At 51.2% G+C, this 14,523-nt stretch overlaps 1 protein-coding gene and 1 pseudogene across 1 annotated transcript in view; both read right to left on the bottom strand.

The window, feature by feature from the left end:
• The window catches only part of ANO2 (anoctamin 2), a 341,658-nt gene extending 327,732 nt beyond the window's left edge, over nt 1-13,926 (bottom strand). Inside the window, exons 1-3 of the mRNA XM_024992694.2 lie at nt 13,638-13,926; nt 8,504-8,688; nt 7,077-7,403 (exon numbers count right to left, since the gene is read on the bottom strand). Of these exons, the coding sequence (XP_024848462.1) occupies nt 7,077-7,403; nt 8,504-8,688; nt 13,638-13,647 (522 nt within the window). The 5' untranslated portion in view covers nt 13,648-13,926. The remainder of the gene's footprint in view (nt 1-7,076; nt 7,404-8,503; nt 8,689-13,637) is intronic.
• On the bottom strand, nt 9,060-9,532 carry LOC100297751 (DnaJ homolog, subfamily C, member 19-like pseudogene; annotated as a pseudogene).
• Nucleotides 13,927-14,523: the final 597 nt, after the last annotated feature.

The following is a 14,523-nucleotide window of genomic DNA, read 5'->3' as shown; positions in this document are numbered from 1 at the left end:
CAATTTCACAATGTTGCCCCACCACCATCCAAAAGCCTAGGGGGACAGGGCTTCCCATTAGTTATTTAATCAGATGTATAAAAACTCTTCCCGAAAAAGGTGGTGGTTTAGTCACTAAGTCGTGTCCAACTCTTGCAACCCAATGAACTGTAGCCCGCCCAGGCTTCTCCAACCATGGGAATTCCCAGCCAAGAATACTGGAATGGGTTGCCATTTCCTTCTCCAGGGGATCTTCCTGACCCAGGGATCGAACCCAGGCTCGAGCATTGAAGGCAGTCTCCTGCATTGCAAGCAGATTCTTCGTGCAAGAAAGGGGTAATGACGGAAGTCAGGTCAAGAAACAGTAGCCTCTGGTTTGAAGAGAGTGAGGCAGCATTTGATTGTCCCAGGCTGCCAGCTTCTCCCCTAAATGAGCCTCACTGGGAGGTCCCCATGTTCCGTTCCCCAGAGGTCCCCTAGACGACTCCTTTTGACTCAGCACAATAATCTGGGTTGAACTGTCAGATGTCAAGGCCACAGGGCGAGGAGTCGGGTGTCAGAGACATCCTGTCTTGAGGGGAGGTGATCTCCTCTCCGTAGAGATAGAGGAGCTTGGTTATTCCTGGGTTCCCACCCGACACCAGGTCAGAGAGAAGGGCTCTGCCTCCTGAGTGAACCTGCAGGCCTCCAGGCTGGCACTCTGCCCCCCATGCCTGACACTGCCAAAAGCAGCCTGTAGACCTGCTAGAGAAGCCAGAGCGTGCTTGCAAAGGCAGCTTCTGCTAGGGGTCCTAGGGATGCCCTAATCCCAGGAAAGCCAGCACCGAGCAAGGGGGCACCTGGTCTCCCTGTCCATGCCCCCTCTCCATTCCCAGTTGGGAAGATCAGCTGCCCACAGGGCTGAAGTTTGGGACTACGCCTGCTGGATTCCAGGGCCTGCAGGTTGGGAGAAAGTCTCTGCACCGTTGTGTAAACATGCCCTCCGGGCCCATCAAGGGCATCACATGCTGTCCTGGCTCTGGGCTTGCCCACCACCTAGATGCCCCTTGGTGCCACCCAAGCATTTGAGTCTCTGCCTTTGTCCCTCTGGCTCTCTGGGTCGGGCAGGAGGTCTGGGGGAACACAGGAGGCCTTGTTCAGCCCATCCACTCTACAGCCTGTCTGGAGGCTCAAGGCTGGGTAAGTCCCCTAACTGCTTACATTCATTCGCCTCCCACTTGAATACAGTGATTTTGATGCTCAATTCCAAAGGGGAGCCCACATTTATCAGAACTGGCAATGAGGTTGCAGGGGTCTCTGTCACCCAGAGGAATCTCCAACAAGGTCTTTAGATGAAATTCTAATCAAATGGCCAAACATAAGAAAATATAGAGTGAACCATGGCTTAGTCATCCAATAAATACTAAATAGTCACTTTCATGCATTGGAGAAGGAAATGGCAACCCACTCCAGTGTTCTTGCCTGGAGAATCCCAGGGACAGGGGAGCCTGGTGGGCTGCCGTCCATGGGGTCGCACAGAGTCAGACACAACTAAAGCGACTTAGCAGCAGCAGTAGCAGCAGCAGTCTTTAAAATACAAATGTGGACCTTATCAATACATGACATATGTACACAAAATGAAAGGGGAAACGCCAAACAAGGGACACACTAGGTTCTCCTCTGTCTGAAGCATGCCCAGATATCAACTGGAGTTGAAATGAAGTCCAGGATACTCAATCCATTAGAGTTTGGTGACCGCAAAGTTCTTCTGATCTGTAAGGCTAAGTGCATATTTTTCATAGGTGTCCAAGAGGAAACCCACTTCCTCTCCATTTGCCTTAAAATCAAAGCAAAGCTAGAGCCTTATAGGCCATCCAGGCCAGGAGAAGGGGGACAGTCTAAAAGGTGGGACTTCCCTGGTGGCTCAGATGGTAAAGCGTCTGCCTACAACGTGGGAGACCGGGGTTCAATCCCTCGGTCAGGAAGATCCCCTGGAGAAGGAAATGGCAACCCACTCCAGTATTCTTGCCTGGAAAATCCCATGGACAGAAGAGCCTGGTAGGTAGGCTACAGTCCATGGGGTCGCAAAGAGTCGGACACGACTGAGTGACTTTCTTTCTTTCTTTCTAGAAGGTGGGGCCGCTGCATCTGCTCTCCAAACAGCCAGCAGGTGCAGCCAGGCAGTGTCCCTGCCCAGTGAGGGACCAGTTCCAAACTGCTGCTCACAGCCAGAGGCTGGGCATCCCGACCCAGAGAGCAGTTCAGACCCCAACAGGCCCCCAGAAAGTTGTTCAGACCCTCACAGTCTCCACCTGTAACCAGGGTTTAGCACCAACTTGACCTAGGGGTGAGGAGAAGGGATAGAGAAAAGCATGGGACACGAGCCCTGAAGGAGGTGCCAATTCACTCACAACCTTGTTGTGATAATGAAATGGGTGCCCATTATCATTAGGGGAGTGACTAGGTAAACAAGAGCTCATCTGTCAGAAAAAAGGAATTAGACACACGTACACCGGGGAATACTTTGGCCACCTGATGCAAAGAGCCAGCGCCTTGGAAAAGACCCTGATGCTTGGAAGGTCTGAAGGCAGGAGGAGAAGGGGTCGACAGAGGACGAGATGGTTGGATGGCGTCACCGCCTCGATGGACATGAGTTTGAGCAAGCTCCAGGAGATGGTGGAAGACAAAGGAGCCTGGTGTGCTACCGTCTGTGGGGTCACAAAGAGTTGACACGACCTGGCAACTGAACAACAGCAACAACACTAATGGTCTGAAGAATACAGTGCTGAGAGCAAAAGGAAGGGAACAGAATGGGTTTAAGACAGAGCCACTAAGTAAATGAAATATGCATACAGTTCAGAGAAACCGTCACCACCAAGAGGGTAGTGAGCCTAAGGGGCCGTGACAGTAAATACGATGTGGGCTCTGGGCTGGGATCCTGGAGGACAAACAGGGAGAAGGTAAAAACCAGGGGACTTTGAACTGAGAAGGGATTTGAGTTAATGACAGGGTATCAACAGAGGCTCATTAACTGTGATAAATGTACCGTATCGATAATAGAGGAAACTAGTGTGTGGGATGGAGACCTCTCTGTCCAATTTTTCAGAAAATGTAAGACTCTTTTATACGCTATTGATACTAGCTATAAAATAGATGACTGATGAGAACCTAAAGTATAGCACAGGGAACTCTACTCAATGCTCTGCTGCTGCTGCTAAGTCACTTCAGTCATGTCCGACTCTGTGTGACCCCATAGACGGCAGCCTACCAGGCGGTGACCTAAATGGGAAGAAAATTCAAAAAAGAGGGGACATATGTATTTCCATAGCTGATTCACTTTGCTGTACAGCAGAAACTAAAACAAAATCCACCAATACAAATAAATGTTTAAAAAGCTGTTCTAAACAATAATGTCTTTTTTTAAAGGAAAAAAAGGCACAAAGCAAAAGCAACACTATACGTTTCCCAGGAACACCAAGCATCGGAATGCGGGCAGCAGGCAGTGAGCTGGGAAGGGTGAGTAGACTAAAAGAAATGATGAGGAGCACAGTCACCAAGGTGGCTGCAGGCCTTGGGTTCCAGGGCCAAGCCCCCAGGCCTGATGTAGGACTGCAATCAGGGAGAAGGTGGACATGAAAGCCCCTACCCCGTCCCCAAGGGAGCAAGATCAAACCAGTCCATCCTAAAGGAAACCAACCCTGAATACTCATTGGAAAGACTGATGCTGAAGCTGAAACTCCAGTACTTTGGCCACCTGATGCCAAGAGCTGACTCATTGGAAAAGACCCTGATACTGGGAAAGATTGAGGGCAGGAGGAGAAGGGGACGACAGAGGATGAGATGGTTAGATGGCATCACCAACTCCATGAACATGAGTTTGAGCAAACTCCATGAGATGGTGAAGGACAGGGAAGCCTGGCATGCTGCAGTCCATGGGGTCACAAGAAGTAGGACACAAATTAGCAACTCAACAACAACAACAGCCTCTGTTCCCAGCAAGGGCGAAAAGGCAGTGGTGGTACTCCCACCCCATACACACACCTGTGGTCTCAGGAATATTCCTCCCTCTTCTCAGGGTCTAGAATCAGGCTACTCAGAGGATCGGGGGCTCAAGACCAGGGTACCCCCTCCTCCATTGGCAGCTGTGGCAGGAACCCCTGTCTCTTATGAATCTGAGTGTCGGTGTTAGGACCATTGGCTCCGGGTTTTATCTTTATATAAATAAATAAGTCACAAGAAGGACCTCTGCACACCAATAACAATAATGCGCCATGACTGAGAACTGTGATGAACTCAACTCTGCATCAGTGGTACCCAAATGCATAACTTTGGAAAAGAGAAGGAGGGGAAAAAATAATAAAGCAAAACACTGCAAGAGAGTAGGTCAGGATGGCTACATGAGTGGTAGAGGCTTTGATGACAGAAGGGACATGGGGGATGCTGAGTAGCTTGGAAAGGCCCCGGGAAAGGAGAGTTAACTAGACCTGAAGCCAGGGTGAGGGGCCAGGAGGGAAGCGCTCTTGGCGAGTACACAGCAGGGACAACAGTCCAGGACGCACTCCACCTGACTCTAGTCAGAGGCACCAAGCGAGCCCTGGGTTTCCAAAGGGGAAAGTCAGCACGCCCACAGCAAGGGAGCCCCTGAACACTCGTCAGTCCTAAGAGCTCGCTCTGGGCCCTCCTAATTCCCAGCCGAAGCCAGCAAAATCCAATAGCAATCAAAATAAAACATGCTGGGGGGCAGCCCACTAGGAGCAGTGCAGTTACATTTAAATTTCAGATTAGCCACAAATAATATTTGAGTAAAAGTATGTCCTTAATGGGGCTTCCCCAGTGGTTCAGTGGCAAAGAACCTGCCTGCCAATGCAGGAGACACAGGCTCGATCCCTGGGTCAGGCAGATCCCCTGAAGAAAGAAATGGCAATCCACTCCGGTATTCCTGCCTGGGAAATCCCATGGACAGAGAAGCCTGGCGGGCCTCAGTCCATGGGGTCACAAAAGAGTCAGACACACCTTAGTAATCAGACACAACAAATATCCTCAACATTGCATGGGACATACTTTGCTAAAAAAAAAAATTATTTGTTCTTAATCTGAATTCAAATTTAACTAGGTATCCTGAATCTTTATTTGCTAGATCTGGCAACTCTCCATAATAACAATAGCAGTTAACACTGACTTGTTACACCTTCAGATACTTCTAGTTGTCAGGTTTCCCCTTCACCACGACCCAGTGAAGAGTGTAGTATTATTCCCTTTTTACATACAAAGAAACTGCGATTCCGAAGGATCAAGCCACTTGCCCAAGGTCATGAGGCTGACAGATGCCAGGTCTGGGATGTGGACATCTGTGTTCAGACTCCAGAGTCCAACTCAGGGCAGGTTGCTGTCTCCCAACTCAGCAGGGGCGCAAGGCCCAGGCCTCGGCTGCCTGAGACTCCCTGCCTCCCTGACACACAGCGAAGGTGCAGCCTCCCACAGTGGTGATGCCAAGAGCTACTTGCACAGCTCTCAAAACACGCCTCGAGAAACCTTACGACCAGACCCCAGTCAAAGGCACTAAGCAAGCTCTGGGTTTCCAAAGGTGAAAGTCAGCACATCCCACAGCAGGGGAGCCCCAAGCGGCCTTAAAAGAGCACATTGGCCCTATATTGGTGCAAAGAAAAACACAAGAAGGAGCTCCTGATTTAAGAGTGTGGATAAGCAGCGCAGGTCAGCACAGCCAGGGTCAGAGCTGGGTCACACGCCATCCTGCCTGGGGACAGCAAAATGGATGAATGGCCTCTGGGGATGTCCCTTCCCCTTTGGGGATGGCGTTAATGTGAAACTTACAAAACAGGTATCTGATGAGAATGTCACCCCATCCTTCAGCATGACACCCTTTTCTATAATCATGAGTATTTACTGAGCACCTACTGTGTAGCAGACACTGTGCTAGATGTTTTCATTGGCCTGTCTAACAATGGGGCACGTAAAACTACAATCCTGCAGAGTGTCTATTTGCAAATGAGGAACCTGAGACTTGGGGAAGTCATTTATTCAACTAACGCTAGTTAAGCTCTATATATGCCAGACTCTGTCCAAGGTGCTCGAGATACAGCAGTGAACCAAACAAGACCCCTGCCTTCATGGAGCTGGGAGGGGCAGAGATAAAAAACAAATCTACCATGCTATTTCAGGTGCTAAGTATAACGAAGAAAAGTGAAGCAGGGCCAAGGTACAGAATGATAGGGGTGCGGGGTACTTTATCTAAGACAGTCAGGGAAGATGTCTGGAAGGAGGTAATATTCAAGCAGAGGTCTGAAGTGAGGGGCTGAGCATGCGCAGGTCTAGAGGAAGGGAGACCGAAGCAGAGATGACAGACAATCCATGCAGAGGCCCTGAGGTAAGAGTGACAAAGACACGACCGAGATAAGGCCAGGGGGCTGGAGCCAGCACCGGAGAGTGGGAGGGGTAGGAGGTGAGTTTGGAGGGGATGGCAAGGGCCAGTCATCTTTAAAGGATCGTGTGGTATGAAGAAATGGATGGAGAAGAGAGTGAAGAAATGGATGGAAGGATGGATGGATGAAAGGATGTATGGATGGAAGGATGAATGGGTGAATGGAAGAACAGAGAGACAAATGTGTAGATAAATGGATTTATCTGATCAGAGGTCAAAATACAGACAGCTTACAAGTTGATAAAATGTGTCTGATGTTCCATTCCCAAATAACCAATTCCCTGGGAGTCCCAGGCAAGGACTTTGCTTAATAATGTAAGTCTCCTAGACAGAAAATTCAATCCAAAGCACAACAGGCAAATCAGGTCTTCATTCCAAGGAAAGCATTACAAAGGCCACAGGATGGCAAGCCAGGAAGAAATGCCTTGCCTTCTATCTCTAACGTCTGTCTTTATCTCTAAGCCAGCTTCCAGATGGGCACCCACTCCCAGCAGCTGGGAGCTGGGATCCCAGAACTCTTCCTAAGTCCTTGAGCAAGAAAATCCCCACCAGAAGGAAAAAAACAGCATGCCAGACGCCAGAGCAGAGCCAAAGGCTTCCTGCACGTGGCCCGACGGCCAGGAACCCAGCCCAGCACAGCCATCGCACCCCAGACCCTCGGCCACCTGCCCAACCTCACCTCCAAGTCCTTCTCCAGCTCCAGCCCAGCCTCCATCAGGTTGTGCTCAAACTCCTCTCGCTGCTCCTTCCTCTCCTCCTCCAGGGCATCGAGCGGCCCCAGCTCGATGTCACCGGGAGCCCCCGCCTGGGGGTCCTTGCCCGTCTCGCCATTGGAGACGATAGCCAGATTGTGGCCCGGGGAGCTGTGGCCGGGGTGTGCCCCGCGTTTCCGGTAGTGGTAGGCGAGCACGTAGTCCACCTTCCTCTGGCTGTCATAGAAGTGCATGCGGCTCACGCGGGCCTCCGAGGACACCGGCTCGCTGGCCTCCAAGTAATTGTTGATGACCTGGCCGAAGAAGAGGGGACACGGAGCGGTGACATCCAGTGAGGGAGGGGCGAGAGGCGCGGGAGGCTGACCTGGCGCTCTGGGACCTGGGACGGGGACGAGGAGGCCAGGCCCTCACAGCGAAAGGACAGAGAGGCCCGAGTTCATCGGCCAGGCCGCCACTCCTCCGCCCCAGCCCCGGGTCTAGCCCCGGCCCACAGACGCAGCACACATGCACGCTCACGCACACAGATGCACATGCAGCGTCAACCCTGCGCATCCCACCACCGGCCTCCCTCCGCGCACCAAGCCCCATTCCAGCACACGCGCACAAGTCGAGCACTCAGCCTCACACCGGCGCACACTGTGCCTACCTGCATCACCCACGCGCTCTGACACGAAGGGCCCCCCACATGCACCACGACACCCCTTCCTCTTTGCAGAGGTGCAGGCCTGCCTGCAAACACGCCGTACTCACCGGCAGGTTCTCTGGATCCATTGGAACAAAGGCCGATTTCTAGCCGCCTGGCCCACCCGACTCCTACCCCACGAGGGATTCACTGTCCACTCTGCGCCTCACAGCGCCATATCCTCCTCTACCCGCTCTCCGTCCTCCCCAGCCACTGGCGAGGACCCTGCCAGAGAGGCTGCGGTCCACTCCCGTCTGCTCCTGGAGGCGATGGGAGGTTGAGAAGAGGAGGAGAAAGAACTAGGTGGAGCCGGGGGAGGGACCTGCCTCCCGCTTTGGGTGTTTCCCTGTTTATTACCAGTTTGATACCCAGCTGCCTCCGCAGCCACCTGAGAGGTCACCTGGGCAACCAGATGAAGCGCCAGGCACAGGGGAGAGCCTCAGAGGCGCCCCAGCTGAGGTCCGGGGAGGGCCGGGGAGCTTGCAGGCCAGGGGTGGGGCCACCCGGCCTCTTACACCTGTCTTCCCCATCCTCCTCTGACCAGGGGACCCAGTGCTGCTGGGACAGTGTGCCATCCCGTCTTGGAGAGACAGGAGATAAAGAGAGCCTAACAGAAACCCCGCCCCCACACACAAACCCACAATACACACCCCGTGCCCCCAAGTGGAAGGCATCCCACAGGCCTGCCCATCCACACGCCCCAGTACTCACAGAGCTGTTGGGGGCGCTCCCTCCGCCGGACGCCTGGCCGGAACCTTGGGGGACACTGCCCTGCAGACCCTGGGCTGGGGGACCCGGCGCCTGGAGGCACTGCTGTCCGTGTTTGGGGCCCTGACCCCCTCTGACCACTGCCCGCGGGCTCAGCCGGCGTGGGGAGCCAGGGAGCAGGGGGATGTCTGTGAAAGACAAGGACACAGAGGGACAGCAGCTTCAGGGGATGGGAAAGCATGGACACAGGACCCAGAGCAGCTGAGGCGCTGAGCCTGGGACCCCAGGGCAGCCCTGAGAACACACCACACTCCTCACAGCTGCCCACCGCCCCCACCAGCCAGTCCTCATAGGCTTAGTTAGCCAGGCTCACATTGGCCATAGGGGAGGGGGTAGGGTGTTCCCATCTCACACACACACACACACACACAAACGCACGTGCGCACACACACACGGAGCCTAGAGCCACCAGCAGTAGCTCCTTCTTTTTTTTTTTTTTTTTTTTTTAGGTTTGAGGCATTTTATCATAAAAAGCTGGAACGCATAAGAGAATAAGAACTTAAGTCATCATACATTTACTTCATTTTGTAGCTTGACCTTCTAGCAAATCTTTAGCTTCATTGATTTTGGCTGCTATATAAGGAGATCCTCCCTTGTCTGGGTGATTTAAAAGCATAATTCGTCGATGAGCATCTCTTATTTTGGCTTTATTGGCAGTAGGGCTTACACCTAGTATTAATGCTGCTTCCCATTTTGTCATTTTGGGTTCAAACCCACCTCTGTAATAGCCACCACTGAAGGCAGTTTTTGGTAGACTTTGAAAAACTTGTTTTACTTGAGGCTCCATATGCTTCATGGCTTGCAAAGCATAACGACCTGCAAATCCTGCAGCAGCAATGGTCAGTCCAACTGCTACCACTATACTGGCCATGGCACCTGCTCGGTTCCCCTGCTTCCACCAGGAGCGCGGTTCATCCCAGCCTACCAAGTTTATGCCTTAATCACAAAGTGATTCAGCCACTACCAGCACTTACAAACCACCTAGGCAAGCGCCCCAGGAAATACGGCAGTGGCGGCCATAAACTAGGTCAGAAAATTGTCGTAAAAGTGGGCCAGCGGACGGGTGCAGTAGCTCCTTCTGATGATGACTGTCATAATCTCTTACGGTTCCCAGACATGAGGAGGGCAGTTGCCTGGAGGCAGGGTGGGTGGGGCACTGCTGGAGAGACACCCTTTATTAATGCCAAAGGTTTAGTCTTTAGGGTCCCTCCCAGGGCAGCAAGAGAAGGGGGCACCCTGGCAGCCCTCACACCCCTGAAGAAGACAGACCAAGAGTGGACTCAGGGCAAGGGTGACCTCTGACCCAAGGGCCACCTCTGGGGCCCTTAAGGGGTCTCCACACCCCTGCTGCCCCCCATGGCCTCAGAGCAGCCCAGTCTCTCCCTCCCCCAACACCCCAGAGCAGCCTTTCAGGGCACCCAGGATGACACCTTGGCCCTGCCCCGAACTGACTCTGAGGTCTCTGAGCCTGCTTCTTCAACTGTAAAAGGAGGAGACTCCCCCAAACTTGCAGGTTTGTAGTGAAAATGAGAATGAGAGATACACATACAAAGCACCTGGACAGTCATTAGCCTGCAGGTATGCAATAAAAAGTGGTTATGATCATTGTTCTTATTCTTTTCATTTTAAACTTCTTGTGAGCAGAAATCACATCTTATACATCTACCTGGTAGCTCAGTCAGTAAAGAATCTGCCTGCAGTGCAGGATACCTGGACTCATTCCCTGGGTCAGGAAGATCCCCTGGAGACGGGCAAGACAAACTACTCCAGTATTCTTGCCTGGAAAATCCTATGGCCAGAGGAGCCTGGCAGGCTACAGCCCATGGGGTCGCAAGAGTCGGACTTAAAGACTAAACGGATGGACAGAGTTAAACATTAAATGATAAACTTAACAGACGAGTTAACGACTAAACCACAACCTAGCCCTTAGCACCTGCTGAATGAAGGAACGAATGAACGGACCAAAGGCAGCTTTTCCCAGTCTCTTAGAGCTTCTGGTCAGTTACAGGGTTGAGGAGTAGCCCCATACCTGTGCCCAGCTCTCTGCTGGGCAGTTTCGGGAGGACTGGAACTTGGGTCCCTGCGCTTGAGAGACGTATCAATATCATCACTTTGTGAAGATACCGATGATGTGCAGGAAACACAGTTACAGCCAGCAAGTAAAGATTCCATAACTGGTTTCTAGACTGTGGGCTCTGGCCTATATTGAGGGAACCAGAACGGTGGAAAAGTCAAAGTAGCTTCAGGAATCTGCATCTTGAAGCATCTGGAAGGCAGGGGACAGAACACTGAGGGGCAGGAGTGGGCATGCATGCTGGTGGGGCGATGGGGGCCTCCAGTTTAGGATATCAGGGGAGGGGCTTCTGTCCTCAGTTCCCAGTCTTGCTCATCCCTCTCCCCTTGTGCATTTCTGCCCAGATCAGAACTGAGAGCAAGACTGTGCACCCCAGGGTGTGTGTCTAAACATGCCCTGAAAACCTCCATGTATGTCTAAACAACCGGAGACCATCCTGATGAGTACCTGGGCAGGTGATACAGCGGATGCTCATTCAAGGCCCATACTTCCTTGACAGCATTCAAGGAATGAATTCACACCAGTGACCCTGGTAGCTCAGATTAAGAGGCAGCCCAAAGCTTTAGTCACACCACTGTCTGGGAGCCACCATCCCCTAAAGGAGCCACTGGGGCTTTGAGGCTGGCCTCCAGGGCCCCACCGGCCACCCTGGCCACTCCCTCTGCTGGCCCTCTGATATACGGATCACTGCTGCCTGGGGTCCTGCTTTCATGCCCGCCTTCTCCCATAACCAGCGATTAGAGAACAGCGCGGAGTTCAGCCGTTCCAGCTCCAGAAAGACATTCCAGGAAATAATGGCATTTTAGAGAGCTCTGTTGGGCTTCCCTGTTGGCTGAGACAATAAGGAATCTGCCTGAAATGCAGGTTCAGTCTCTGGGTGGGGAAGATTCCCTGGAGGCGAAAATGGCAACCCACTACAGTATTCTTGCCTGGAGAATTCCATGGGCAGAAGAGCCTTGCGGGCTACAGTCCATGGGGTCCCAAAGAGTTGGACACAGCTGAGCAACTCACACACGCACACAGAGCTCTCTTTGCAATACCGACTCCATTTTTATTTCCCTTCTTACACCATTCACTTGGCTCCTAGCACAGATGGCCTTGAACAGGAGATCCCTGGGTGTTTGTGGCTTAGCCACCCTCCAGGGTTCTGGGGGTGTGATACTGTGATTTATTGTAAAAACAGATAATTTGGCCTTTGTTCTGTACCTGCTACAGAGCTCCTAAAACCCTCAGAATTTCCTAAGTGTGGAGAGCAATCAAGGTGTCTTTTGTTATGTTAACGAGGTGACTTTTGGGAAGCTCCCCGCTAACCTAAGAATGGGGCCTGATTGCTAGGGGAACTGACCTTGTGATGAGAGGGTGGACCTTGCAGTCTCCGCTCCCCTCCCTCCGCCTGCCCTCCTAGGAGGCTGTAGGACTGGAGATTGAGCTTAGTCACCATGGGTGGCCGGAAACTTAATCAATTGTGCCTGTGTAATGAAGTGCCCCAAAAGGATGTATTACAATCAGTCATGCCCCTATAATGAAGCCCTCAAAAGGACGGAGTTCACTGAGCTTCCAGGTTGATGAACAAGTGGAGATGTGGGAAGAACAGCACATCCAGAGGGCATGGGATTCCAGGTCCTTCCCACGTATCTTGTCCTCTGCATCTCATTCATCTGGCTCTTCCTGAGTTGTACCCTATCATTTCATAATAAACCAGTGATCTAGTGAGTAATGCTTCCCAGCTGGATCAGTGGTAAAGAACCCACCTGCCCATTCAGGAGACGCATGAGACTCGGGTTCAATCCCTGGGTCGGGAGGATCACCTACAGGAGGGCATGGCAACCCACTCCAGTATTCTTGCCTGGAGAATCCCATGGACAGAGGAGCTTGGAGAGCCACAGTCCAAATGGTCGCAAAGAGCCAGACATGACTGAAGCAACTGAGCATACATGCATGTACATATGTTTATGTATAACAGAATATTACCCAGTCATAAGAAAGAATGAAACAATGTCATTAGCAGCATCATGGACGGACCTAGAGATTACCATACTAAGTGAAGTAAATCAGACAAAGAAAGACAAGTATCATATGATATCACTTATATGTAGAATCTTTAGAAATGAGACAAATGAGCTTATCTACAAAATATGCTTCCGAGGTGGCTCAGTAGGTAAAGACTCTCCCTGCAATCCAAAAGACAGAGACATGGGTTTGATCCCTGGGTCAGGAGGATGGAAACAGACTCACAGACATAGAAAACAAACTTAGGGCTACCAAAAGGGAAATGGGGTGGGGGAACAATAAATTAGCAGTTCGGGATTAGCAGATGTATCCTGCTATATATAAAATGGATAACATGGTCCTACGGTCTAGCACAGGGAGCTGTGTTCAATATTCTGTGATAAACCACAACGGAAAAGAAACAAAAAAGAACAGGAATGTATACATATAAATGAATCACTTTGCTGTGCATCTGAAACTAACACAACACTCACTGTAAATCAGCTATACTTCAAAAATAAAAAGAAGACAATAAGAAGCATTTGAATCTGTTGGCTAGCTACTGTCACCCCAGCTCACCATTCATTCATTCACACATTCAAAACCATTTCATAATCATTTACCACACACCTTGTCCTGTCCTGGATGCTGAAACCTGAAGATCTCAGAGTCTACCTGGGGAGACAAATGGTCTAAATCTGTAACTTTAATATATAATAAGGGTACTAAATCACAGAAAACTTACCATTTTTGATAGGCCCCTATGACAGAGACTTGGGCTTCCCTGGTGGCTCAGACAGTAAAGAATCCGCCTGCAATGAAGGAGACCCAGGTTCGATCCCTGGGTCAGGAAGATCCCCTGGTGAAGGAAATGGCAACCCACTCCAGTATTCTTGCCTGGAGAATTCCATGGATAGAAGAGCCTGGCGGGCTACAGTCCATGGGGTCGCAAAGAGTCGGACACGACTGAGCAACTAACACTTCACTTCATGAAACAGACTACAAGCTGCTTACCAAAATCCATGTTCTCCGCTTCTCCCTGAACACACAGCTAGACCATATTTCCGAGCCTCCCTGATGTGGCCACGAGACTGAATTCCAGCCAGAGGAATGCGAGCAGAGTGTTATGTGCTATTTCTAGGTCTGACCCATCAAAACCTTCCATGACTGCTCCTGCGCGCTGTTTCCCTGCTCCCTGATAACTGGAGTGGCAACCCTCGGGGCCACCTCGGAAGTCACAGATGAAGTTGGCTGAGCCCCCATCATCCCGGGTCCCTGAAAAGCTTTTGGGGAAAGAGCCACCCTACTAACTTGATCACCCACCTAGCCCTATCTCTTTAGCAAGCAGTGCACTCTTGTTATGCTTTACTCCTTATTTTTAAGTCTGTTCATTAGAGCAACTAGCTGAGCATAAGGTGCCCTCCACTATCAATGTGCATAATAATAAATAACTTCACTTACTAGGGCTTCCCTGGTGGTTCAGACATTAAAGAATCTGTCTGCAATTCAGGAGACCGGGGTTCAATCCCTGAATTGGGAATATCCCCTGGAGGAGGAAATGGCAACCCACTCCAGTATTCTTGCCTGGAGAATTCCATGGACAGAGGAGTTTGGTGAACTATAATCCACAGGGTCACAAAGAGTTGGACACGACTGAAGAACTAACACTTGCTTACACGGGCAGTAATTCAGCCCACAGAAATACCATCCATACTCGTACTACAGAGCCTTGTTCAACTTCCCCCAGGTTGACAGACAGCGTAACTCCCTCGTGCCTGCACACTCCAGGTGGGGAGAGATGCTCAGAGGTAGGGACTGGGCGTCATCTCTGGCCCTCACTGCAGCCTGGCACACAGCTGGTGCTCAAGGAAAGAGTGGATACAAAATCGAGATGCAGAAA

This window comes from Bos taurus, chromosome 5 (genome assembly GCF_002263795.3).
Source record: "Bos taurus isolate L1 Dominette 01449 registration number 42190680 breed Hereford chromosome 5, ARS-UCD2.0, whole genome shotgun sequence".
Classification (NCBI taxonomy): Eukaryota; Metazoa; Chordata; class Mammalia; order Artiodactyla; family Bovidae; genus Bos; species Bos taurus.
This window is presented reverse-complemented; position numbering and strand designations above follow the sequence as displayed.